This window comes from Pezoporus occidentalis, unplaced genomic scaffold, assembly GCF_034315485.1.
Source record: "Pezoporus occidentalis ecotype Australia unplaced genomic scaffold, CSIRO_AGI_Poc_V1 ctg166, whole genome shotgun sequence".
In the NCBI taxonomy this organism is placed as follows: Eukaryota; Metazoa; Chordata; class Aves; order Psittaciformes; family Psittacidae; genus Pezoporus; species Pezoporus occidentalis.
The window spans coordinates 2,344,345-2,371,795 of NW_026913488.1; the positions used below are offsets into that span (position 1 = coordinate 2,344,345).

The 27,451-nt window shown below is 42.6% G+C and overlaps 1 protein-coding gene across 4 annotated transcripts in view; it reads left to right on the top strand.

Moving 5' to 3' along the window:
- SETBP1 (SET binding protein 1) overlaps positions 1 to 27,451 on the top strand; it is a 261,348-nt gene that overhangs the window by 161,698 nt on the left and 72,199 nt on the right. For 3 of the 4 annotated variants that reach the window (XM_062613395.1, XM_062613394.1, XM_062613398.1), the window contains one exon: positions 22,683 to 26,148. In XM_062613395.1, the coding sequence (XP_062469379.1) occupies positions 22,683 to 26,148 (3,466 nt within the window). Of the gene's footprint in view, positions 1 to 22,682; positions 26,149 to 26,987; positions 27,303 to 27,451 lie in introns of those variants that run through there. The other variant, XM_062613396.1, reaches the window with a different exon arrangement.

Consider the following 27,451-nt stretch of genomic DNA (forward strand, 5'->3'; position numbering starts at 1 on the left):
ACCACTGAAGACATTAAATATTGGACCATCACTTTTTTCCATGCTGAGCCCTTCATAAATGACCACATGGTACTGAAAAAGTACTAAACACCCTCAGAACTGTTTAAAACAATATAAACCTGGTTCATCTATAATATACATGAATAATCAGACTATGAGTGCTGGGTGGTGGTTTACAGATTTCATCAGTATGTATTTAGGATGACTTGCATAACTGATTCATGGTCTCATCACCCATGATTAATGTGCTGTAAAGTTACAGGAATGAAAACATCTCACAGGCAGTCAGTGAAACCAGGGTCCTTGCAGGAAAGAGCACTATGTGACCATGTAATTAAAGTCCGTATCATGAATCTGTTTGCAGAAATGGACTGAGCTGAGGTCACACTCAAAAACTCATTGAGTCATGAGATCTTTCAGGTTCTTGTCTTTGCCAGTGTACCAGTTTTAAGACAAGCTTTTATGTAATTTATTACAAATACTAATTATATAACTTATACAGATTAATGTCATTGCTTAAAAGCTCACATGCATACAAATCTGGGGAAATACTCACAAGTAGTACACAGTTCCTTACACATGCTAGTTTGCTGTTCTTGTATTAGTGATACTATTTCAACTAATTTTATGATGTTATTGCCCTTTGCTTTAGGGTGCAAAGGGTTAAAGCAGTTAATTCAGTGAAATGTGTGGGTCTTCACTGTATGCAGATAGCTAGAGAAGACCTGAACTAAACCAGACCCCTGTTGCAGTAGGCACTGTGAAAGATGGGTCCTGCTCCTCAGTTTATAGGCTAAAGCCAAATTGTGCATTATGCAGCAAAAGAGTGGAAGGATTAGTATTTCTCTCCTTTTTTGGATACAAAGCCACAACTTTTGAAACATGAAGAGGGGCATTTTACAGGGGCATGTAGTGACAGGACAAGGGGAATGGCTTTAACCTGCCAGAAGGGAGAATGAGATGAGATCTTAGGCAGAAGTTCTTCCCTGTGAGGGTGCTGAGGCACTGGCACAGGGTGCCCTGAGAAGCTGTGGCTGCCCCATCCTTGGCAGTGCTCAAGGCCAGGTTGGATGGGGCTTGGAGCAAGCTGCTCTAGTGGAAGGCATCCCTGCCCATGGCAGGGGTTTGGTACTGGATGAGCTTTAAGTTCCCTTCCAACAAAAACCAGTCTGGGATTCTATGATTTTAGAGTCTTACCACTTCCTAAAAATGCTGGTTTTATCCTTAAACTCCAGCCATTCCCCCTGGACCTCTAGAGCACATTAGGTTTTTTATTGGCCTAATCATCCTATGGAAGTGTGTCTTCCTCTTCCTGACCATAAAAACACCTCTGGATGACCACCAACTACATTCATAAATCAGGTATCTGGACTGGGGAGTCATCCCTCTCCTACTAAATCTATTCTTAAATGCCTAAATAGGAGCTGACCTCTTCTGGTGTTTTGGCTGATAATGATCAAGTTTCTTGCTCAAAGTCAAAGAGGGTATAAGAGGTCTTCTAAATACCTACGCAGTGTCTTACACACAAAACCTTCTAACCTCTGAATAAGCTTTTTCTTATCCTTTGGGCTTCATTTTCCAGAAAGTTAAATATGCTTCTTTATCAATAGTTTAACAGCGCTCAGTAGTAGATATACACTTAGGGAGCAACAGTTCAATGACTCTTCATGGAGATTCCTTCATTTTCCTTTCAAGGGGAGGGTGATAGATAACATAAGACTTCTTACAATTTTAAATATTTGAAATGTTGAGCACATGAGAGAAGGTGAAGAAGGGACAGTAGTAGTGAGCAGAAAGCTGCACACTGTCTCACAGTCAGAAGCCCACTCTCTGATTTCAGGTAGATCCACAGGACTACCCTACCGTAGCTGGAAGAAAGGCTAATCCCTGGGATCATTGTATTCACAATCCTGCCTTGTGATCTTTATAAATCTCTTTCTGAACACAGAGGATGAGCATCCTAGTAAGGATTGTCAAAATGCTTTTTGTATGAATGCTTGGTTGAAAGGGAAACGGAGACCTGTGAAGTGTCCATGAAGAAGCAACCATTTGAGGTCTGCCTTATGAAAGATTAACTTGCATCCTACAGTTTCTTCCTCCTCCCTCCCCCCTCCCCCCCAAAGGCTCTTTTTAATGGGTTATGTTTTAAATGCACATTGTTTAATTATTTATGCATCCTGAGCCTTATTTTCTGTTTGGAACTTTTGCCGTGGCACTACCCTTTTTATTTCACACCACTGAAAGCCCACGCTGCATTGTGTACTAAACAGCATCTAAAGGTCCTCTGGAGAATACACACAGCAAGTGTGTAAGACCTGTTTAAACGTGTGTCTGAGATGGATTATTTGCTTGATTGCTTCGACTGGTAAGTCAGAGAGCGTGGCCAATCTAGAAGCATCCTGGAGAAATAGCTTCAAACCCAGTGCAAAAACTGAATTTTAGTATGTGTAAATTGTTTTAATTACTTGAGTATCTTCAGATGGGTTTCCTAATGCATGTCTCCTGAAAGTTACATATGGATAGGAGTGGTTTTAATAGCACTTGAAGCCAAGCAAAAGAATAGGGAGAGAAGAATCACAGCAGTCTTGAGTGCTGCTAACAAGTCTCATGTTATCTACGATTGATTCTTGTTAAAGTCTTTGATAATGCAAACATAGCCCATGCCCTGAATTAATGTGACTATATTTCTAATACAAGAAAAGTCAAGAGTGGGATCCTTATCAGATACTTAAATCTGTTAGAGACTCGTGAACATGGGTTCATATGCACTGCAAAGTACTGGTCCAGAAGCTCAGTGTAGTTACTGAAATCCACCCTTGCTCAACATTCATAGCCTTGGTTTTGCCCCTTATAATCGTCAGAGATTTCTCAGGACTGTGTTAGAGTAACCCTGTTTTGATTATGTTCTCCAGACAACAGAAACTCCTGCAGTAATGCAGAAACATGGAAGAGAAGAATGAAAAAGATTCTTGATGTCTCTCTTCCTATCATTGCACAATTGTTCCCTGTAGTATTTTTTCCATTCCCTATTATTTTTTCTAGTCCTACATTTTCAAAAAATACATTTCCTGTTGCATTTGTAGGTTACCCCATAGCTTAATACATCTCAGTCTCAGCAGGTTCTAATATTAAGCCTGAATTTCCTTTCATTTCATTCCTTTCCTCCTATTTGCATTGTGAAAAGCCAGCCGTCTCTTCAGCTGTTGATAGCAAAGCGCCAGGAGTGAGAAGGGGAGTTTTGCTCAATCTTTTGGCATTCAGTGGATTCTGTTTTACAATGAGACTATGCTGATGATATTGATTACACGTGCACTTGGATGTAAAGATTAGCTTAAAGGATAGATGCCCTCAATGTTTAGTGTTGCCCCCCTGGGGAAGGAAAGTTTCTAGATCAAGTCAAATCTGACTTTATCTGAGAGTATACTGCAATCAGACATCATCCCTTTCCCATCTGCAAAGTAATCTGCAGAATCTGGGCAAGTTTTCTCCAAGGGAGATGTCACGGCCTATTGCGAAACAACTCTTCATTTTCCAAAACACTCTTGTAGCTCGATCTTTCCCATACATGGAGTACACAGCAGCAGTGACACCCTCTCTGTATACAGAGCTTGTGAGGGGGTTTCAATTGTTGGTTTTTGTTGTTTTTTTTTTTCCTTCTTTTAAAAGAAAATGGGACCAGGTATTTTGAAAGCACTGGTGTTTATTCCAGGAGGAATCCATCCAGGTCAAGTGAAACGTCAACACCTACTTCTCAGTAAACAACTGTCAGGGGTTTGAGTAAATGAGGGCTGTGTGTGTGGGTGTGTGTGTCTGTTCGTTATTTAATTACTCCATGAGCCTCCTTGTATCCCTAGTAACCTTCATGTTTTCATTTGAGTCACACCACAGCTTTGCAGTTATTTTCCCCAAACCGTTGCTGATGCTGAGACAAGATTATTAGCAGCTTGGCTTTGTCTGCTGGTCATGTTACTGTAGCATGGGCAGAAAATATAAACAGGCACCTATGACCCCTCTCGTATGCTTCAGAAGGGATTTTGTGCTGCTCTGAGACTCCCTCACTAACTTCTGGCTTGAGCCTTGCTCTCCTGAAAGTGACGAGCTTCACTTCTTCCCTATCAGGATATACTGGTTGGAAAGGAGAATTTTTAGCTTTTCTTCAGTTCATTAACAAAAAGCACTGCTGTATTAGATCTTGCTGCTTACCCAACAAATAAGTAGGCGTAGCACTTCAGCTGTACTTTGCAGCTTGTTTACTGGTGAGAGGTGAGAGTGCCAGACAAACCCACTCACCAGTGCGGAGATATCTCATGTGAGTCCTGGGGTTTCTGCCCTGGTGGGATTGGAAGCCAGATCACTGGAGATCAAACTATGTGACCAACTCTCATTATTTTCTTGAAAAGGGATTCTCATTAAGATATGTGTTCTGTGGTGGGACAGGGCCTTCAGAGAAAGTGATGAGCTGAGATGCTAAAAACTTAATGAGTTTCATCCATGTTTTTGTTTTTAAATTAGTGGTTTTTAGCTTGTTTTTGTTTGCTGAAATAGTGCAGATACCCTCATTTCAGCAGGGCCTCCCTAGAATTGGGAAAAAAAAATCTTAAACCTCTTCCTTAACTAAAATAATGTTTTATGTAATACTAGTAGAAGCATCTGCCAAATTCATGGTTCACTTTTGCCCAGTAATCACACTACAGAAGATTGTCCCTCATGTATCAAACACCAGACAATGCTGAAGCCACTGGCAATGATCTCCTAAATCAGTTAGACCATACTTACTTCCATAGTCTTTCGTGTTTTCCAGGTAAAATAGCTAGAGGTGAGAAAAATGATAAATTGGTAATTGAAAGAAAGAAGAGGGGACATGAGTTCTCCAAAGGATGCCCATGTAGGGTCAAAGGCTTGGTCCAGCATCAAAACCCACTGACCATGTATGTAGTGAGATTCCTACTCTCCCCACTCAGGTTAGATGCTCTCTCCCTAGCACTTTTCATAATGTTATGCTCTTTTTTTTCCACTTTGCTGAACCTGTAAGCCTTGGGAACAGTTAACAAGAGTCAAAAACCCATCTAAGGTAGAGTATGCCTACCGCAAACCACATTTAATGACAGCAGAGGAAAACCTCTCTAGTCTCACAGCCATTGCCTGCACTTGGCTGAGAAAGCTGAGGAATGCACTGCTCATTAAAGGTATGGTGATGGGATGAAGCCTCTCTGGAAGCACCATGGGTGGAGCAGAGGTGCTGTTTTTGGAAAGAACCTATAGAAGAAACAGGAGTAAAGGATGCCCAGAGGTAATGGTGCTGCTCTGTGGTCAGCGAGCAGCTGGCTCTGTTGCATTCTTCCTCTGGTCTGCTGCTGTACCCTGTGGTTAAAAGAATATCTGTAACTCCAGATGAGTAAACCTCGAAAGACAAAACAAAAGTTTGAACAAGAAGCTGAAAAAAAACATGACCATCGTCAATCCTGGAAACAGATTTTCTCTGTTTTCAAATGTCTATTTGTGAAATGTGTCACTTTCCAGGAGAGTACAAGGAAATGCTAATTCTGTTAACTTACAAAAAAACCCTGGGTTTAAATTTGAATTGAGTCCATCAGTTTGTTATTTGGTTTTGCTTTCAAAATAGTTTTATTTGCTGAGGAACAGTGAAGAAAAGGTACAGACACTGTAGTGTATCCAAGATTATGTCTTTGTTCTTCCATGGTTTACCTCAAAAAGGGAAGAGAATTCTTTTATTCAAGAACAATTCAGATTGAGACTTTGTGATCTTACAGCTTGATAGTGAGGAATGAAAAATTCTCTGCTTCAGCCAGGAGGGACGACATTAGAAAACCCCCAATAAATATCAATTTACTGTTTACTGTATTCAAAATACATTTTCAAAGAACTTAAGGACCTCAACACATTAAAAAAAAAAAGTGGAAATCTTAAAAGCTTTGTCAGGAACAGATTTGGCCTCTGCATATTCCATTGGTCATGAAATGTTTCCAAAAGATTTTTGTAAAGGCACAGTTCAGCCCTTTCAAGTCTGATGTGGAGCTGCAGAAAACGGATTAAAAGTGTATTATGGGACACTGACGTAAACTGGGCTATATTCATCTTGCCTTCCTTTAGGTGTTTAATTTAGGTGCCTGAATTAGCTGCTCAAGTGCCCTATATAGTCAGCAGAGTGAGTTAGAATGCTCTGATATCCTCTTTGGAGTTCTCATGGGCTGTGTAGGGAGCCCAGGCTCCTGAATCAGGTGTTGGTCAGTCTGGTGTCCAGAGCCATGCCCTGCCAATACTCTGCTGTGACTGATGAGCTACATCAAGCTTTAATGCAGATGGGTCTGGAGGGCCAATTTTTGCAGTATTTCAATAGATGTCATTCCAAACCTGTCTCACACCTGACAAGGTCACTCCAAGCTACAGTCTTGGCAACAAACAGCTGTCATGTGGAGGAAACTTAGATTTAAATCCTGACATGAATTTCTTACTTTACCTCTGACTCTAGAATTTACTTTATGTTGTTTCTAACTGAAAACTCTGCTTCAGGAGGGCAGGAGCTGAAAGCACAAAAGCTTTACTTAATTGCAGCCTTTTCCTATCTCTCTCAAAGCAAAAACCTGTTGAGCAGCAGACAGCCCTGCTGAGCTGTAGCCTCTGTCTGAAGTGTCCCCTCATTTTCAGACGGGAGAAACACGACAAGTCCGCAAAGGAAGGAAATCTAATTATATTGCACATGTTCTAATTTAAGTTACCATGGGTTGCTGGGAGTTTGAGCAGCAGAAACACAAGGTCACTTCTTGCCTGCAACCATATCCCTTGCTTGATGAGAAATGGATAGACCTGATAGCTTTTCTTGGTGTAATTACCTCAAGGATGGATGACTGGGGATCTTCCCTAGTCTGGGGTTTCTTTCTGTGCGACCAAAAAAGCACCCTTCTTCAAAATTAAACACCCACCAGCACACTCATACACAGATGCATGCACACAGGTAGAGCATTGCAGGTGTGCTGTGACTGCAGATGCACAGATAATACATTTTAACATCCCCACAAAGCTAAAGGTCTTAAAAAACACTCACTCCTGGGTTTGCAGTGTAGAAATCATAGTCCTGTATATCTTAGACTTCCCCAAATCCTAGCTGTCTGGCTATGAAAGTGTGCCTGTTGTGCAGCAACACATACCCTTCTTTGTCCTCGTTTGGCAAATGGGGATTCCAGTTGGGTTTGTGATACCCATTGCCACTTTTAATAGTATGAAAAGACTCACATAGCAAAGGATCAGATTTTTTGCACTTCAGCAAGACATTAGTTTATTTCAAGTCACATTCATATAAATTATAAATTGTGTTGGGAACATTGACTTGGGAGCTTGGTCACAGGAACCTTCATAGGCACAGACAAAAGTGAGGGTAAGAAAACTTGAATTCTTCTACTGGCACTGGTGAAGGGATATGGAAAGACCTTGGTGAGCCTTAGCATTTCCATCTGTGGTGTGCAGAATAATGACTCCTACTTCTTTCATGAAGTGCTTTGAGGTTTGTTCAAAATAGACTTCAGATACCAACAAGGTCATTTTGCTTCAAGTGAATGATGGGGAGATGTGACAAACTTTTGTGACTTCATTGGTTTATACCCCACTGCCGCGTGTAAACACACAAAAACATTGTTTCTATTTTACAAATTTTTTTTCATATTTTTACAAAATATTACTTCATATATATCCATGGTTTCTGGTGGAGAAGGGTATGCAAGTTGACAGAAATTATTACCTGTTCTGGATATATTTACAAGGAGATGCCACCAGATGGAGGGTGTTTAGTGATGAGACTAAAAACTTAATTTTTAATACCTACTGCTGCAGTCCATCCACCTGAGTCCTTGTCAGTCTGACAAACCTAAATATGCCCCTGGATGTCGCAGGAAGAATTTAGGCCAATATTTTTTATTATATCTCTTGTAGTGAAGCCAGTGCAGAGGACTGGTTTTTCTTTAAATATTCCCTTCATCAGTAAGCGTAATGGCAAAATATGTCACATGTGGGGAAAAGAGTGTCAGGAAGCTTTATATCTCGTCTCTCTTCATCTGTGGAGATATTATAAGTGCAGGATTCTGGCACCCTCAATTATGCCTTACCAATTCCAGGAGTTTAAAAAAAAAAAAAAAAAAGAAAGAAAAAAAATTACTCTAATAAATCTCACAATCTCTAGTCAGGGAAAACCTGAATTCTCAGGTATCCATAACAAGCTGAGCAGTCTGCAGCAGCAGAAATTACAAGTGCTGCACACTGAACTAAAATCTCTGGCACTTTAAAGCGCATATTTTCCAGCTTTGCCCTTTCCATAGTATTCCACAGGGGCCACCCATCACAACTGCTGATAAGGTCGTGTGCAGGGTGGGTGATGAATCTGCACTGATTTCAGAAGGTTTTTCTTAGATATGCATGTATCCTTGAGAGAAATCCTTAAAGGGGGACTATGCAGAAGTGTATTCACTGTGTAGCAGAAAACAGAACAAAGAGGGGAAAACCACAAAAGGAAATAATGACTATTGAGTAATGAGTAAATACTTAAAGTGTAACAGATTTTTTTCTCTCATTTTAAGTATGTTTAAAGTAGTCACTGAAGAGTCTTTTCACCAGTGACTTTGACATATGCAACCTTTTTGTACAGTGGTTAGAGATTTAGCTTTTGCTCTTTGTTCACTCCCTCACCCAAGAAACCCCCACGCACCCTTTGGAACACGAAGTGTGACATTTGGATTGAGGCAGAGACCTCCAGCAGTTCAGTGGTTTGCACTTGGGCTCATGTTTTGAGACTGTGATGCAGCATAAAAAGCAGCAGAGAAATTTAAACCAGAAAAGGCAGAATCAATACATTCTTCCATACTTAAAACAGAAAAAGGGCAGTAACAAAAAGCAGCCAATGCCTAAAACTGACTCCATGGTTCTTCATGTTTTCAGATCCAGGATGCTGTGATTTCCTGCTGTTTTACAGATCCAGTTTTGGTATTAGGCTTGGTGCCTCCTTTTAAAGTTCGGGGCCAAATGTCAGTTATTTGGTGGGGACGAAGTAAGTCTGGAGGACTATTTCACATACAGTTGCCTGTCAAGAGTCCATGTTTGAGCAGCACAGAGGAATGACAACAGGAATTGCAGTATCTTCCCCTGTGCCACCCTGATAGTCTGAGTTTCATGAGCTGATGGCATTTGGCACCACTTGCCCTTGCAGAACCATGTGTGGTACAATGCTGACCATCGTTGTTCCAGGGGGAGCCACATCTCACTGGGCTTGTCAAGATAGAAAAGCCTTTCCTAGTAAATCAACTGTGTTGTACCAGTGGGACATGCTGCTTTATAGCAGCACAGAATATGGCAAGTGAAATGAATTGTTAAAAATGAGAAATATTCTCTTTGGTGCCAAGGATGAGGAGGAATTGTTGGGATGAATCCAGAACTGAGATATGTCCAGGGATGGAAATTATTCCAGGGGAAGAGGGAAGAGACTCTCAACAGTGAGATTTATTGCACTGGGATATAGCTTCCCAGAGGAAGGGCTTGAAGACACATTGCTGGAATCGCTAAACACCAGGACAGACAAAACACTGAAGGAAATACAGAGAGGATACAGAAAGGAAATATAGAGAGGATGGACAAAACACTGAAGGAAATATGGACAGGATATATATAGCAGATTTTTAAGGCTAGAAGTCATTATAAAACCTCCTGTGCAACTCATACCAGGGGATTAGCCTAAATGTATTCCTGTTACAAGTCCAATAGCCCTAATGCCTAATAGTTAGAAAAACATCCAGCCCTGATTTAAAAGTAACTTCCAGTAATATAGAATCCATTTCTATCATAAGCTGTTCTCATGATTATTTATATCCCTATTAAAAATGTGGGCCATATTTCTCATCTCAGTTTTTCTAGCTTCAGCTTCAAACCCTGTACCTCTGCTAAACTGAAGGACCTTCTTGTAGCAGTCTTTTCCTCTGTATTTTTAGTCCCTTTGACATGCACCTCAGATGCTTTTAGCACCAGTTTTACCTGTGTTTTAGCCTATCTCCCTCTACTCAAGTAGCTCTTGGAAACACTTGTCTTCCGCCTACTCTTCTCATGCCAGTGCTTCAGAATAAGTTACATTTTGAAAAGAAAGAGAGATAACTTTCTCCCTTAGCGCTGGAGAAATGCACTTTGAGATCTGAAATGTGTACTCCCTGCTTCTGATTTACCCTGTGTGCCAAGCTGCTGGGAGAGGGAACTGTATCTTCAGTGTCAGTATTTTTATAGTTACTCAACTCGAGCACACAGTCAGCACTTAAGAGGAAGCAATAACAGGATTGGGAATAGTTTTGCTTTGTCAACATGTGTAGAGCAAAGAAACGTACTTAGATGAGTTACTAGAAGAAGGGCAATTAAAAGGGCAATGCTCTGAAGTGCTGGCAGTACCGCACTACCTCTCGGTCTAGTCTTGATGTCTCCATTCCTAAGGGGAGCCTGTGCACAGAAATCATTGGATTTCTGCACAGTTTCAAGAATTTAAGGGTTTCTTCAAAGCAGATCTTCGGCATAGCATAAGCCAAATTTTGACCCAGGAGAGCTACAAGCTTTGCTGTTCCGGATGCTAATGCCAGGCCTGAATTTATATTAAAACGCTTTCCACCTGCCAATTCAACCTCATGGGTGAAAGACTGGGGACTTAGTAAGCTGAATTTCACCCTTCATTTCTTAGGTAAGACAATAGAGAAGTTTGGGGGTCATTTAAGCACAAAGCTGCACTTGGGGTGCTTTTCAATCTTCTTTTCTAGACCACACTTCTATGCCCTTTCTTTTTCTGGTCTGTGTTGCTGTTAATTTTGACCAGTGATTTTTGTTTGCTGTTGATGTTGCGACCATGAGATGGTCGAAATCGAGATCCTCAGGACAGTGAGAAGAGCATGCAGCAAGCTCATGCACAAGCTCAGGAGTATTGCATCCCAACTAGAAGGAGGTACAGCAGAAGGGCCAGGAGACCTCCTTGGGTGGATAAGAAGCTGCTGAGGAAACTTTGAGGGGAAAAGTGGGCTTATAAAAGGTGGAAGCAAGGACACGTAGCCTGGGAAGCTTACAGGGATGTTGTCCAGGAAGCTAGGGACCAGGTTAGGAAAGCTAAGGCCCAGTTAGAATTATACTTGGCTAGAGATGTTAAGGATAACAGGAAGGGATTCTATAGGTACTTAGCGAATAAAAGACAGACTAGGGACAACATGGGCCCCCTCTGGAAGCTATCAGGAGAACTGGCTACCCTGGATTTGGAGAGGGCTGGGGTTCTTAATGACTTCTTTGCCTCAATCTTCTCTGGCAAAAGCTCTGATCACAACACGCAAGTCTTGGAATGCAGACGCAGAGACTGTGAGAATGAGACCCTCGGCCCACTGTAGGGCAGGAACTGGTTTGAGAGCATCTTAAGAACCTTAACATGCACAAGCTCATGGGACCTGATGAAATCCATCCGCAGATCCTGAAGGAGCTGGCAAACGAAGTTGCTAAGCCACTGTCCATCATGTTTGAAAAATTGTGGCAGTCAGGTGAAGTTCCCGATGACTGGAAAAAGGGAAATATAACCCCCATTTTCAAGAAGGGGAAGATGGATGACCTAGGGAATTACAGACCAGTCAGTCTCACCTCTGTGCCTAGCAAAATCTTGGAGCAGATTCTCCCTGAAGGCACACTAAGGCACATGAAAATCAACAAGGCACTTGGTGACAGTCTGCATGGATTCACTAAGGTGAAGTCCTGCCTGACCAATTTGGTGGCCTTCTGTGATGGGGTTATGGAACTCATGGACAGGGGTGGAGCAGTTGATGTCACCTAGCTGCACTTGTGCAAAGAATTTGACAAGACATCCTTGTCTCTAAATTGGAGAGACATCAATTTGATGGATGGACCACTTGGTGGATAAAGAACTGGCTGGATGGCAGCAGACTAAGAGTTGTCATCAGTGGCTCAGTGTCTGGCAGGAGACTAGTAACGAGTGGTGTCCCTCAGGGATCGGTGTTGGGACTGGTCTTGTTCAACATCTTTGTTGCTGACATGGACAGTGGGACTGAGCGCGCCCTCAGCAAGTTTGCCGATGACAACAAGCTGTGTGGTTCGGTCAATAAGCTGGAGGGAAGGAATGCCATCCAGAGGGACCTCGACACGCTTGTGAGGTGGGCCGATGCCAACCTTATGAAGTTTAACCATGACAAGTGCAAAGTCCTACACCTGGGTCAGAGCAATCCCAGGCACAGCTACAGGTTGGGCAGAGAAGAGATTCAGAGCAGCCCTGTGGAGAAGCACTTGGGGGTTTTGGCTGATGAGCGCTCACAGCCCAGAAAGCCAACTGTTTCCTGGGCTGCATCAAAAGGAGTGTGACCAGCAGGTTGAAGGAGGTGATCCTGCCCCTCTACTCTGCTCTTGTGAGACGTCACTTGTATTGTGTACAGTTCTGTTGTCCTCAACATAAAAAGGACATGGAACTGTCGGAACAAATCCAGAGGAGGGCCACGAGGATGATCAGGGGACTGAAGCACCTCCGTATGAAGACAGGCTGAGAAAGTTGGGGCTGTTCAGCCTGGAGAAGATAAAGTTGCGTGGAGACCTCATAGCAGCCTTCCAGTATCTGAAGGGGGGTTATAGGGATGCTGCGGATAGACTCTTCATTAGGGACTGTAGTGTTAGGACAAGGGGTAACGGGTTCAAACTTCAACAGGGGAAGTTTAGGTTGGATATAAGGAAGAAATTCTTTACTGTGAAGGTGGTGGGGCACTAGAATGGGTTGCCTAGGGAGGCTGTGAATGCTCCATCCCTGGTTGTGTTCAAGACCAAGTTGGACGGAGTCTTGGGTGAGATGGTTTAGTGTGAGGTGTCCCTGTCCATGGCAAGGGGATTGGAACTAGATGATCTTAGGGTCCTTTCCAACCCTAACTATTCTATGATTCTATGATTCTGTGATTTATGTATGTAGAAGACAAACCCAAACTTGATTAGAGCCTTTAATTAATGCTGCTGTACCTTAATAAAACTGTGGTAACCCTGGTGCTGTCATTGTGAAAAGGGTTGAGAAAGTCTTTAAAGTATAAAATCAAGGGACAACTAAATATTGGGTTCAGCTCCCAAATAGATTTCTGCTGGAGATTCACACTTAATAAAATACAGAAAATTGCATTTTATAAATACTGGTAGTGGGGGACTGGCATTTAGGAGAGAGAATCGCTCCACCAGAAAACTCACTTCAGCAAAATGATACAGCCCAGTTGAGCCCCTTTTATGATCTGAGAAATTACTGGTTTTATAGCACACTAAATAAAACCTGCTATTCGAGCTGGAGGCTTATTAGTAAAGGTGTTTTTGCCATAGCTGGGGAGGGAGGGGAGGAAAGAGATAAGGGGTGAACATCAAAGCAGAAATACATGTCACGCAGAAAAAGCACAGCTATGTATCCAAAATACGGTGTCACTCATCATCACCTCACCTAGCATTGCCACAGAAAATCCTATGGCATGATATTTTTTTGCTGTTGTTGCTCTAAAATATTATTGCTAACCCGGTTGAATTTCCCTCAGTGGGAAAGGCTTGGCTAGATGTGTGGTGGGAAGCCTGCAAAAATACGTGAGTGGAAGAGGCATCTGCAAGGGGCTGAAACCAGGGGATGGTAAAATCAGTTATTAAGGAGAGCATTCAGGTTTAGCCAGGGCAGCTTGTGGTTTTGCTGCTGCCACAAATCACTGCTGTTATGGTCTTGAAAGGGAATTTGCAGGTGGACTTTAGCATCCTTGTAGTCTATGCCTCAGGCATTCCAGGGCAGTGTTGATTGTCTTCAAACCTGACTTCCTCAAGTGTGTAAACTAAAGTTACCTAATTGAGGACTAAAATCCTCAACTCAGCCACAGGAGCATCATCTGCAGTCCAGAAACAGATGTCTGCCATGCTGTTGACATTTTCAGCATGTGCAGCAGATTTCCCCAGTTATCACCTCCTGGGGTTGCTGCTGGTTCTAAGGAAAAGGGTGAGGGATCACATTTTGTCTGCCAAGAATAGTGAAAATAGGCACAAGTGGTGGGCAAACTGGGAGGATCGAGGTGTTGAAGCTCCACTCATCTGGTAGCCTTTTGCCAGTGGGGCAGGTTTCACTTGCATGCTTGCTGGACATTTCAGATGACTGCATGTAGTGCAAGAGAAGATAAGTGTCCTCCTATTCTCTTCCACCAGAATATAATTATTTTACTGGTGAAAACAAAAGAGAATCCCGCTTGGGAAATTGATCTGAGACCAGCTTTTTGAGTGAGTCTAGAATATGTCCTATCTCTGGATGGTACACCCCACATTATGTGCTGGCTTTGCACAAAGAATGGGGACTTTTCAGCATGTACCCAGTTGAGCCAGAAAATTGTCACATATGACTTCTTCAGGCAGTTTTTCCAAAGGAAACAAACCTCCCACATTTTGCTGCAGATCACCGAAGTTCATCTATTCAGGGCGAATTTGATGAAGACGATGCTTTGCCTGAACTCATGGCACAGGACTTGGATCTTAATGAAGGGAGGTGGAAAGATGCTGTATATTTCACCTTTCCTCTAAATTTTCATAACCCAGCTACACCAGATAGATGTCCTGGCAGATTTCTGGAGTCTTTTCTAATGCTGCTGTACATGCAATACTTCATGCTAGACCTCAACTGCTATGAGGATGCTTTGAAAGAATTAATCTGCCCATCAGTAACTGCTAAATGAAGTGCATGCTAAAAGAAAGATGAGCTAACTGACTGAAGCTCACAGCTTTTATAAGCTTCTCTAAATGCCTGTTTTCAGGTGAATTCAGCATCTCCTTGACATTTAAGGACTCAATTTATAATCAAATTATTTAACTCTAATGGAAAGACTCACTGGCCCCAACGGAAAAGCCATTTACATTTCCCCCACCCCTTGGAAAAAAAGTATTCAGGGAAACACTGCAATTCTTATACTAAATGAAGGATAAAAGAAATCTTTCAATGTAAAGTAAGCACTGCAGGCTTTTACAAAATCATAGGAAAAACATACAGTGCACAGCTGCTCACATGCTTATTTCCAATTTAGTAATTTGAGATGTGCTGAAGCTTTGATGCCCTAGACAACACCACAGACCTTTCAAAGATGATTACCACTTACCACTCACATTTCTATAGGTACCAGTCCATCTTGAGATCCTTCTGCAGTTTTATTTGGCCAAGTCACTGTACAGATACACATTGCCCTCTACAACTTGAAGTTACACAGCAAAGTGGAAGAGTTAGGATGAGATAGAAACCTGGATGTGCAACGTCATAGTTACAGACTGGGAAGAGCTAGATAGAGCTCTACAAACAATGCCACTTCTGAAAGGATGGAAGTATGTTTTATATATGCATAATTAAGCCTTAATATCACTATTACTAAGTTCATTAGTAAGGCTTTTGGACAAACAAAAGCATGCAGCTTAGCAAAGACAACTTGCTCTGCGAATCCTGGCTTTGTGGACATAATGTCAGAAGTGCTTGCTTAAATATCTTTGCACTGGCATGAGGCCAAACAAGGACCAAATCAGGGCTATCTCACCAGATGAGTGGGCAAAATTGTATGAGTCCCATTGTAGTCCACCTTAGCTGATGCCCGACTGCTGTCTCCCAGGTGCCTAAACTGTGGCAGCAAACTGAGTCATAATTAAATCCAATATTTAAACTGCATTGTTATGTCGTGGTGAGGGGCTCTTTGTTGGAGAAGACAGAAAAATCCCATTGTTAGGAGTCCTCCCAGACGTGGTGCTTAATGCAAAGCCCTGAAAAGAGTAGGGTTGTTTAAACATTTGATAAAGAAAATATGTATGTAGATGAGTCTATGCCACTAGTAAGGAGCAGATCAGCTCTCAGCACCAGATCCTTCCTTTATGAAATTCAACATGTTGCAGTTTGCCTAAGTGGAATCCTCAATCTGTGTACCTGGAAAATGAGAATGTCTGAAATCCAGCAGAAGATTGAAACAGTGTGCATGTCATCCAGTTTAAAGCTGGTAGCAGAATTAATCTGGAATAACTTCTGAATTTCTGAACTATTTAGCAAATGATGATGCTTTTACCAGGAATGAGTGAAAAATTACACTTTGCAACCATGTGAGCACCTTTGGACCCTTCGGAAATGTCTGTGCATTGCTTTGTCTTTTCCTTAAAGATACCTTTGAGAATACCTATTTACATAGATATTCTCAAAACAATCATAATGCAAAAGCCTGAACTTCAATTTGTCTGTATTGACACAATTACACAAATATCTTTAAGGAAGAAAGATCTACATAGCAATGAGGGTGCAAAGCTGGAAGGACCTCCAGCAGCTTCAGTGAAGATCCTCCTGATTTGCACAAGACTTGCACCAGACTGCAATGTTTGCGTTCAGTGAAGGACACAGACAGGTGATGCTTTGCTTCTAATTGACACACTCCCACCTCACACTGTGTCTTGCTCTCAGGAAGTGCCCCTGTAACTTCATGTTAATTCCTGCCTAACAAACAACCCTTACTCATGTGGATGTGGTGGTGGTTGGGGTTCATGCTATTGAAGACTCAGGGAGCTGGGAAAGGAGTAAACACTGGGAGTGATCAATCTGACAGTCTGATCTGAAAGGTTCCCTTGTTTGGGATGATAGTGATGAATTTTATCAGCTGATGATTTGTTTTCCATTAGTAATTTAATTGGTATTAAAGCCTCTACATCAGTTTTCAACTAGATTCAGTGAGGTTTCTTAGAAGACACTGCTGTTGTTTGCGCTTCCACTAAGTGTCATATACTGGTTTGCAATCCCTCCTCCCTGGTTAGAGTCACTGAAGACCTAAAGGACTTCCTGAAACCATTTCAGACACTTCAAATTATGAAGTGACTTGTCTTGATCACAGGCTCCTCCTGTGAACTGATCTCATCTCATGTTGATGACCCCTCAACCTATAAGCCATTAGGCCAAAGTTCAATTTCTCTGAACCTGGTGTCTCCTCAACTTGGCATCTTTTCTTTACAGAACAATGCTATCTCAGGAAGGCTCAGTGCATTCACCAAAGTACATGGTATATCTCCAACCTGTAGTTCTGATTACAGCCTTCAGGTGAGCAATTTGCAGCTCTCCCACTGGGACATGAGAGGAAATGCTCCATTTTGAGCAAAAGTATAAGCTGAACCAGGATTATTTATTCATGTGTTGGAGCTAGTAATCTTAGGGTTTTTTTCTCTCAAAAGCTTTTCTTCTTCAGTAATACATTTTCATGCATGACTAGGAAGCAGAAACTGAAGAGGAAGCTTTTTTCAAGAGGAACAAATCACCTGGAGCTTCTTCAGTTTTTAGGAGCTCTTTTTTGATGGACCAAAACAGAGTCTAATTTTTCAGGGGATGGGTGCCTGTTGCATTAACCACTTAACCTCAGTGCCACCACTTTTATTCATTCAGGCTTGAAAAATCTTAGGTTGACCTTTTACTAGGCACCAAAGGTCTGTCATCAGCATTGTCTGGAGTACTTTTGAGTATATGCTTATGCTAAAACAGGTATGAATTCAGGCTTGGCTTTGCTCTGAGGTGGCTGGTTGCGAGGAAGGTCCACTTTGCATTCGATACCACTGCCATATCAGAGTGTTGTGCCTGAGCTAAAATCCTTCTCTTCATGGCTTGGAGAAAATGCCTTGTGAATAAGCATCTAGCTGACCCAGATGACAAGCAGAGCAAATGCCCACAGACATCCAAGCGCTCACATCTTCACCCCGTGGATTTCCAGCTCCCAGTTTCCAAAATTGCTACCAAAAATGACTTACAAGTTTCTAGACCACACATACGGTGTTTTGATGAGATTTGTTCTCACTGGAGAGGCAAGGGTGGCCCTGAGATAAAAGCAACCACTTCCCAAGACTCTAAGTTACATTATTAATTGAGGAAAGCTTTCCTCTTTTTCTTTCCATTTATTTATTTATTTATTTATTTTAATTTTATTTTCAGCCTATGAAGAAGATAACAAAGGATGGTATGTCCCCAGAGCACACTCTGATGTGTCACTGTGGATGCCAATCCCTGCAGACGCTCCCGATGTTATTAATTTTTAAAACAAACTTGCTGATTGAGGTTCTGACTGCCTTTAAATTGTCTCTACAAGGAGACTGTGTACTAATTAACCCACAGAAACAATCAATGATGTACCTTTTTCAAGTTTCAGAGTGATTAGAATATGAAAATGAAGAGCACAATGGTGCAGATGTTTTAAAATCACAGCAGACAGCAATTAGTGACATGGGAACCAGCTGCTTATCTCTCCAGATAAAGCCTCTTAATAGGGAATTACACTTGAGGAGCCATTACACAGATGGATCTGCGAATGATTTAAAGAGGGGGCGTTATAGTATTGACTTTGATTTGCAAGCCGGATTCTTGACAAGCTGTATGTATGTTACCTCCTAAAAAAAGGTGTGTTTAGAGAAGGGGGTTTCATCCCCTGCAAGCAGTCAGATTTTTTTTCAGGTGATGGGTTTCTCTAATTATGTATTTTATCATTATTTTTAATTGTATTATTATTATTATTTTATTTTATTTTACTAAGCTCTTGATTTGGTTGCTGGAATCTCCTCCCACTTCTTGCTTTGGGACTGGAAGCAGCATGTGGATTTAGATAGGTCAGACAACGGATTGGGGAGGCAGAGTGGGACATCCACTAGTTAAATGTAAAGAGTCCCTGAGGGATGGATTCTGCTGCTGGGTGCTGCTCATCATGGGAATGATGCAGTCTCATCCTCTCAATTGCAAGGGCTGCATGTCAGAATAAAGCTGTTATAAGGAGTAAACACCTCTGCAGGTGCAGGGTTGCAGAGGCCTGGCAAGGCAAGTGTAAACAGTCCCACCTCCTCTGCTCTCTGGCCAGTGCTCTGCAGTTGCTAGTGCATGGAATGTATCCTGCTCATAGTTCTGCACACTATTGCCAAAGCTGAGGGCTGAAACTCATAGGATTCAGCATATTTTGTTTTAGTCTTAAGATTTATCGTGTGCTAGATCATGCTGCTTGAACTTGCAGTTACAAAACCTATTAGCTTCTTTACGTATATTTCATATTCTTTAAAGGGAAGATGGGATCATTACATGCTTAGCACTTCCAGGAAACTTAATATCAAGAGAAATATTGACCAAGTCTGGTGAGATGTGATAAAATTGCATGGGTTCAGTTATGCTTCTAGTTTCAAAAGAGAAGAAGGGGCAGGCTCCCAGTGCAAAATAGCTAGCTGCTGAAGAAAATCCCATTTAATGAAAGGGCAAACTACAAACAGAGGCAGGCATTGAATTTTGAAGTATTTTTAGGGTCTCATAAACTGAAAAGTAAATAAAACTAAATCTTTCCGTTTTCATGAAAAAGGCCGCTATTCTTGGTGCTGTTCCTGGCTGTGCAGCCTTTACAACCGGTGCCAGTGTCTCACCACCCTTATAGGGAAGATTTTTTTCCTAATATCTAATCTAAATCTCCCCTCTGGCAGTTTAAAGCTGTTCCCCTTTGTCCTGGCCATACAGGCCCTTGTCCAAAGCCCCTCTCCAGGTTCCTTCTTGGTCCTTTTAGGCACTGGAAGCTCCTCAAAGGTCTCCCCAGAGCCTTTCCTTCTTAAGGCTAAAATAGCCTGTCTCATAGGAAATGTGCTCTAACCCTCCAGTCATCTTTGTGGCCCAACATTAGGACCACTGAGATCAGACAGCAACCCAGGTGGATGTACAGAGAACCAAATACACTAGGCTGCATTACTTCAACTGTTTTAATAGTGCTTTTAGGTAAACTGTCTTCTGTATATATTGCAGCCAGTGAAAGCCACCCTGCTGCAGGCAAATGATCTCTGGTTGCTGTAGAATTGCTTTAGAGTGATATGGACATGTCTGGCAAGCTAGAGCAAATAGTAAATGTTATGCTGGAAGAACTAGCATGGGGAAACTCAGTGGACTGTTGTGTGCTTAGGCAGATACACCGTTTTGACATCCTGTAGACTGGTCATTTTTTGAATGCCTGTTGAAATCTAACTGCTTATCCGTGTGATTAAATGCCTCCAGAGTTGGCACCTTTGATGACATAGACATATCTTTCTCATGAATTTTAAGATAGATGTTGTGGTGGCCCGCGGTGCTGGGGTAATGACAAGGCTGTCATTAGGGATATGTTGGAAGTTGCATCATCATTTTATAATGTGCAGGCTGAGGAAATGAAGCTAGAGGACCAAAGCAATATATCAGCATTCATTGCTGATATATAGCTGGCCTCGCAGTTTTGAGCCCTTATTAATAGCCTTAAAATATAGAGCAGAGATTATTGTTCCTTTTAAACCAGAGATCTCTCTCTCTGTGGTGCACTTGGAGGTGTCAGGGTGTTGCTAGCATGTGATGCTTGCACTTACTGCTGCAAACCTCTTTCTTTTTTATTTTTTTCCTTCCAAATGAAATTTTTCAGGTCATTTCGTTTCATAGCTCAGCATTTTGGAAATAACATGGGTGTAAAGAGTTCTTTCAATGACAGCCCCAAGGCTAGGTTCTGTGCAGAAACAGCCTGGCCATGCCTTGGTGTGAGTTCTGGGGCCCATGAGAAGCCTCAGCCTACCATTTCCAAATCAAGGTGCCTCAGGAAGATGATGTTTTCATGTGAGGCTTGCATAGGGGCACCCACTTCCAACACAGTGGGAACTCACCAGGGGATGGCCACCTTCTGCACAACTAACTCCTATGACCTACTGGCAGCTGGGAGCAGGAGAAGCCCCAAATGGCTGAGGTAGAATGAAGATCATGAGCTTTCTGATCAGTTAAAAAAACAACCCAAAACCATAAAATTCAACTATGAGAATTCGGTGCCAGTGCTGCTGAATTCCTTCCAACCCAACCTGGCCTCATCCCAAGGATGTGGACATGGGTGGGCTTCATCTTCCAAAGGAGGGCATCAGCGACATGGGTCATGGCTGCTGCACGCTGTGTGGCTCACTCATGGGAGGCCACTGTGAGAAGGAGCAGGAGGAGGAGGAACAACTGATTCATTTCCCAAGGGCTGTTTATGCTTTCAGCTCTTTTCTCAGGCTGAAGAAACTGGGTGTCGCTCGCCTGCAACATCTGCAGCTCCACCACAGCTGCATGCTTTCGTTTTCTCACTCACAATTCCTGGAAAACTCTGGTTTCCCTGAATATGGCTGGTCCATGTGCACAACAGCTGAGCTATCCGCAGGATTTAATAGTCCCTGATTACTCCTCAGAAGATGGACCAGAACAGCTTCATTGTTATTACCCATTCCAGAAAAACCACATGCCCATTTTTATATGCGCTTGAAGGATATCTCAACATCAATTTGCCAATAACATGTATGTTTACTGGTCACCAAATCATGCGCCATGGGCTTGGAGGTGTTCAGCACTTTTCATATCCCTCTGAAGTTGCTCTGAGCTGGGGTAGCCTCGTTTTCTAGCTCAAAACCCTCTTATGCTGACAGTCTCCTTGACCCAAGGCTTCTTTTGCAAACACCTCAAAAAGGGATCTAACATAACGCTACTAGAAGAAACTCTATTGTACCAGGGTGTTTTCAGAAACATGAGACACTTAGCAGTTGTTTCTATTGTTCTTTCCTTGGTTACGCATACATTTTAAGTGTCTCATCATTTATTTGGCACTCGGGTCAGTGTCATTACAGTTTGTTAACAACAGTTGTTTGCAGTACTAGGTGTACAAATCAGTTGCACAGTTTCATCCAGAGCTTTACAAAACATCCTCCTAAATTTAACAGGAGAAAACAAATGGGTAAAAGAGGTCAGTTAACTAAGGTAAAAATAATAAATATTATTTTTTTCTTTCAGAGACTTTTCAAAAGGTTACAGCTGCAGCAAATGCAATTTCTTTAACTGAAGAAGGCCCACCAAGAAGAAAAAGTAGACTTTCTTTTTCTCTGTAAGAGCCTTCAGTATAATTCTGCCCTTACTGTAACCTCTGCAGCTTGAAGAGCTTCTGTCATATTAGAAATCATATTGAAAATATCTCTTACCAGCATTGCAAATAGCTGATTATTAAAATGAAAAGAGAGTAATGCAAATCTTGAACCTTCCAAGTGTGCCTCACACACTCGATCCTATGCATATGATTTTAAGCACTAGGTTTGTAGAGATGACTTCTACATGGAAATTTTAGCAAGTAAATCTTTGCTGTCTCTGTATTCATAGTGAAGTAGACCCACAGGTTTTCCTCATTTGTTGCAACTTCTGAGATAATTCTGCATTTTTTCTTGTTTACAACAATAAGCTTAACTGCTGCTGTTTTGCATCAAGTTCTGTGAGGGATTATTTTTTAGGGAAAAGGGATTCTCACCAGGAGGCCAAATTGCATCATTCATCCATTGAAAGGAAATAATTTACTTCTGTTTTAAATTAAAAATCAATAAATATGTTTCCTTAGAAATTTTGCTTTTGTAGAAATATTTCCATTGTTTTTAGAGTGGAAAACAAAACAAAACTTGTTTACAATGCATGAATCTAAATACAAATTTGAGTCAAGAATAAGAAGACTTTCTAAAGGCTCCTAACCCTTACAAGGGCATGTGTTAAGAAGAGTTGTCATTTGCTGTACAAATAAAGAGCTGCAACCAGGGTTATGAATGGACTGATAAACTAATATTTTATTTTCTATTTATTTCCTGCTACCTTCCAGGTTTATGAAAGGCCACAAAAACATTCTGTTCTGCACTACGATCCCGGCCTCCAACAAGACTTCACCGGTGACACCTTAAAATCAAAGCACCAGCAGAAAAGTAGCAACCAGCACCACCTTGACTGGTCAACAAGCTCCGACACTGGATCCGCTTCTCAAAGTTGCTTCATGAACACAGAACCCAGTCGAGAAGCAATTAGTGCCACCAAGGTCTCCACTCCAGAGCCAGGAGTTTCTTTCAGCAAATCCCAAGCAAAGAAGTCCTGCGCCAGCAGCACGTGGGGGCAGCTGTCAGCCAGTAGTAAGGAGCTTCTCACTTGCAATGCAGTCCCATCACCGAACAACATCAGTGTGGCCACCCAGCCCAGCAGTGCCTCTGAGTGCAATGGGCTTTTGCCACTTGGTGATCCAGAGGGAAGCATGCAGCTGGAGGTCCCCGATCAGCCCACTGGGAGTACAAAGAAGAAGTCCAGCAAAAAGGACTTGTTAAGTCAAACGATCCAAACCACAGACATTGAATGGGTGAAGAGTGCTCAGAAAGCATTTGACAGCAAATCCCATGACAGCATGGAAGGGAAAAAGGAGTCTTACTCGATGGAAAGTCTATTGGATACATCACCCTTGAAGCAGAATCCCACTTCTGCTAGCAGTTGTGAAAGTGACACCAGTCACGTACGAATTACTATCCCAATAAAGTCTCCAACAACAGATGTGTCTGGACACAAAAGGAAAAAAAGGCAATCCACAAAATCTTCTATGGAGAAAACTATCCAGGAGAAAAGTCTGCCTCGTGGACTTGCTATGAACAGTGAAGTAGCAAACAGGACTAGCTCTCAACCAGAAGGAAGTAAAAAAGATCTTCGAGCCACAAAGCCAGGGAAAGTGATTGAAAATGAGTCCCCCTTAGTAGCTATTGACAGCGGCATGCTCACTGACAGAGCTTCCCCCAACAGTGCCACCAGAGTCAGAAAACCTGTGGCTCTGACATCCACTCTCCTACCCACCGATCTTCCCACAGCTGGCAAATTATCTGAGATCCAGCACCCCAAACACGTGACTAAGCGGCGATGGACCTGCAGCAAGCCTAAATCTATCCTTCGGGAAACCTCCATGACGACGTCTGAGAAGCTGATGGTGGAGCCTCCTTCAGCCTATCCCATCACACCATCCAGCCCTCTGTATACCAATACTGACAGTCTTACTGTGATCACACCTGTCAAGAAAAAAAGAGGACGACCAAAGAAACAGCCTCTGCTCACTGTTGAAACCATTCATGAGGGGACCTCCACCAGCCCAGTGAGTCCAATCAGTCATGAATTTCCAGGAACAAAGAAAAGGAAAAGGAGACGAAATCTGGCTAAGTTGGCCCAGATGGTCCCAGGAGAGGACAAGCCCATCAATGAGCTCAAGTTTCACAAAAAGGTCGGGAAGCTTGGGGTCTTGGATAAGAAGACCATCAAGACCATTAATAAAATGAAGACCCTTAAGAGGAAGAATATTCTGAATCAGATCTTGTCCTCCTGCTCCAGCAGCATAGCTCTGAAGGCAAAAGTGCAGCCACCATCTAGTGCTGGGCCAGCCACTATTGATGCCAGACTAGGGAAGCAGATCAATGTCAGCAAGAGGGGGACTATCTATATTGGCAAAAAACGGGGCAGAAAGCCAAGAGCAGAGCTGCAGCCTCAGACAGAAGAACCTAAGACAACCATCAAGCACTCAAGGCCTGTTTCCAGCCAGCCAGAAAACCCAGCAGTGCCTTCCAACCTGCAGTCACTTGTGGCATCGTCACCAGCAGCTATTCATTCGCTTTCGACACAGTTAGTTGGGACTAACGGCAACCTTAGCCCTGCAAGCACTGAAACTAATTTTTCAGAGCTAAAAACTATGCCAAATCTTCAGCCTATTAGTGCTCTTCCTACAAAAACCCAGAAAGGAATGCACAGTGGAACTTGGAAGCTGTCTCCACCCAGGTTAATGGCTAATTCACCTTCCCACCTCTGTGAAATAGGTTCTCTGAAAGAAGTAACCCTGTCTCCAGTAAGTGAGTCTCACAGTGAGGAAACCATACCGAGCGACAGTGGGATAGGTACAGACAACAACAGCACTTCTGACCAAGCTGAGAAAAGCTCAGAGTCCCGCAGGAGATACTCCTTTGATTTCTGCACCCTGGACAATCCAGAGGCTATCCCATCTGACACCAGCACAAAGAACAGGCATGGTCACCGGCCGAAACATCTCATTGTGGATAACTTTCTCTCTCATGAGAGTATTAAAAAGCCAAAGCACAAGAGGAAAAGGAAAGGCCTGCAGAACAGAGACGACCTCCAGTTTCTGGCAGACCTTGAGGAACTGATCAATAAGTTTCAAGTGTTCAGGATTTCCCATAGAAGTTATACATTTTATCATGAAAATCCATATCCCAGCATCTTCAGGATTAATTTTGATCACTACTACCCTGTGCCATATATCCAGTATGACCCATTGCTCTATCTTCGCAGGACCTCTGACATGAAGTCTAAGAAGAAGCGTGGTAGACCTGCCAAAACCAATGACACCATGACAAAGGTGCCTTTTTTACAAGGGTTCGGTTACCCTATTCCCAGTGGGAGTTACTATGCACCCTATGGAATGCCTTACACATCAATGCCTATGATGAATCTTGGTTACTATGGTCAGTATCCAGCTCCTTTGTACCTGTCTCACACGCTCGGAGCGGCTTCCCCATTTATGAGACCAACCGTGCCCCCACCCCAGTTCCATGCAAGCTCTCATATGAAGATGTCCACCACTGCCAAGCATAAAGCGAAACATGGAGTACACCTGCAAACACCTGTGGGAATGGGTCTTGGAGACATGCAGTCCTCTTTGGCTTCTCCAAAGGTTGGAGGAACAAGCCTTTCAAGTGGCCGACTTCACAAAAGGAAACACAAACATAAGCACAAGCATAAGGATGAGCGGATATTGGGAACTCATGAAGATCTGAGTGGTCTCTTTTCTAGCAAGCCCAGTGGCTTCTCTAGCCATGCTATCAGTGAAAGGCTGAGTGGCTCAGATAAAGACCTCTCCTTGCTGAGTGAGAAAAGCAAGCATAAGGAGAAGCAGAAGCACCAGCATTGTGAAACCGGACACAAAGGCTCAAAGAGTAACTTTGAAGTGGATACACTGTCTACGTTATCACTTTCTGATGCTCAGCAGTGGACACAAAGTAAAGATAAAAACGACTTAAGCAATGATCCCATTGACTCTTGCACAAAGAGATACTCTGGTAATACTGAGAGTAATGGAAGGTCAGAGTCCCTGGATGTGTTTGGTGAAATGAATTCCTCGAGTGAGAAGCGGGACAATGATTCAAGTGGGAATAAAAGAAGAAGCTTTGAAGGGTTTGGAACCTACAGGGAAAAGGACATTCAGCCCTTCAGGACAAATAGAAAGGATAGAACTACTTATGATTCTTCAGCCTCTTCAGGTAAGGTCTACTTTATTCTATTTTACCTTTTTGCATTTAAATTTTAATGCTGAACAAGAGGTGCTTGTCATTTACAGCAAATATTTTTGAGCCAATAACTTCTCTGGCTTTTTGTATTTGACTCATTCTGCATCCAAACTTTGGGGAGATTGACAAGAACATTGGCCGTGCATTGTTGTGGTGTAAGCCCAGTTGGTAACTCAGAACCATGCAGCTGCTCACTCACTCCCCCCCTTTCTTCCTCCTCCCACTCCCAGAAAGATAGGGAGAAGAATCGAAAGAATGTCATTCCCACAGGTTGAGATAAGAACAGTTCAGTAACTAAGGTATAGCACAAAACCACTGCTGCTACCACCAATAATAATAATGATAAGGGAAATAACAAGGGAAGAGAGTACAACTGCTCACCACCCACCAACTGATACCCAGCCCGACCCGAGCAGTGATCTAGCCCTTCCAGGTAACTGCCCCCAGTTTATATATTGGCCATGATGTGCTGTGGTATGGAATACCCCTTTGGCTGGTCTGGGTCATGTGTCCTGCCTGTGCTTCCTCCTGGCTTCCCCTCCTCCCTGGCAGAGCAGGAGACTGAGAAAGTCCTTGGTCAGAGTAAACGTCACTTAGCAACAACTAAAAACATCAGTGTTATCAGCGTTGCTCCCAGGCTGAAAGTCAAAAACACATCACTGCACCCGCTACTAAGAAGGAGAAAAAACGACTGTTATAGCTGAACCCAGGACATGCGTTAAGCCAGCATCAAGCCCAAACCTCTTAAAGTCCTTGAGCTGTTATGCAGCTTTTTTCTAAACTTTTGTCCAGCCTTTGTTTATCTCTCATAGCTTCTTGCGCTTCCTCCAAAAATATCACCATTGCAATCTGCAGCAGCAGCAATTGTAAATCCTGTTGGCAAGGTAGGCATCCCTCTTATTGGTGTCTAATATCATGGGGTGGTAGTCATTGCCCAGCCTTTGGAAGAACAGCTATGGTACTGAACAGAGAGTCTGCTGTAGCCCACAGAGTGTTCAAAAGCCATTTGTTGATGGCATGGACCAGACATGTGGGAAGTTGTGGAGCTGGATTGGTGTCCCATGACTGTTGTGGTGTACTGCTGATCCAGAGGGACCCATCATGATGATAGCTGGGCTGAGTGTATAGAGACCCTAGGTATAAACCTAGTGTAAATCTGTTGCTTCCAGCCAGCAGGTGTTACGTAAAGTAATCATCCTGAGCACTGAGTGGCTGTGGGAAGGGACTGGTGTCCTGGAAACAATAAACCCTTTACAATTGACTGAAAAGTTTTGAG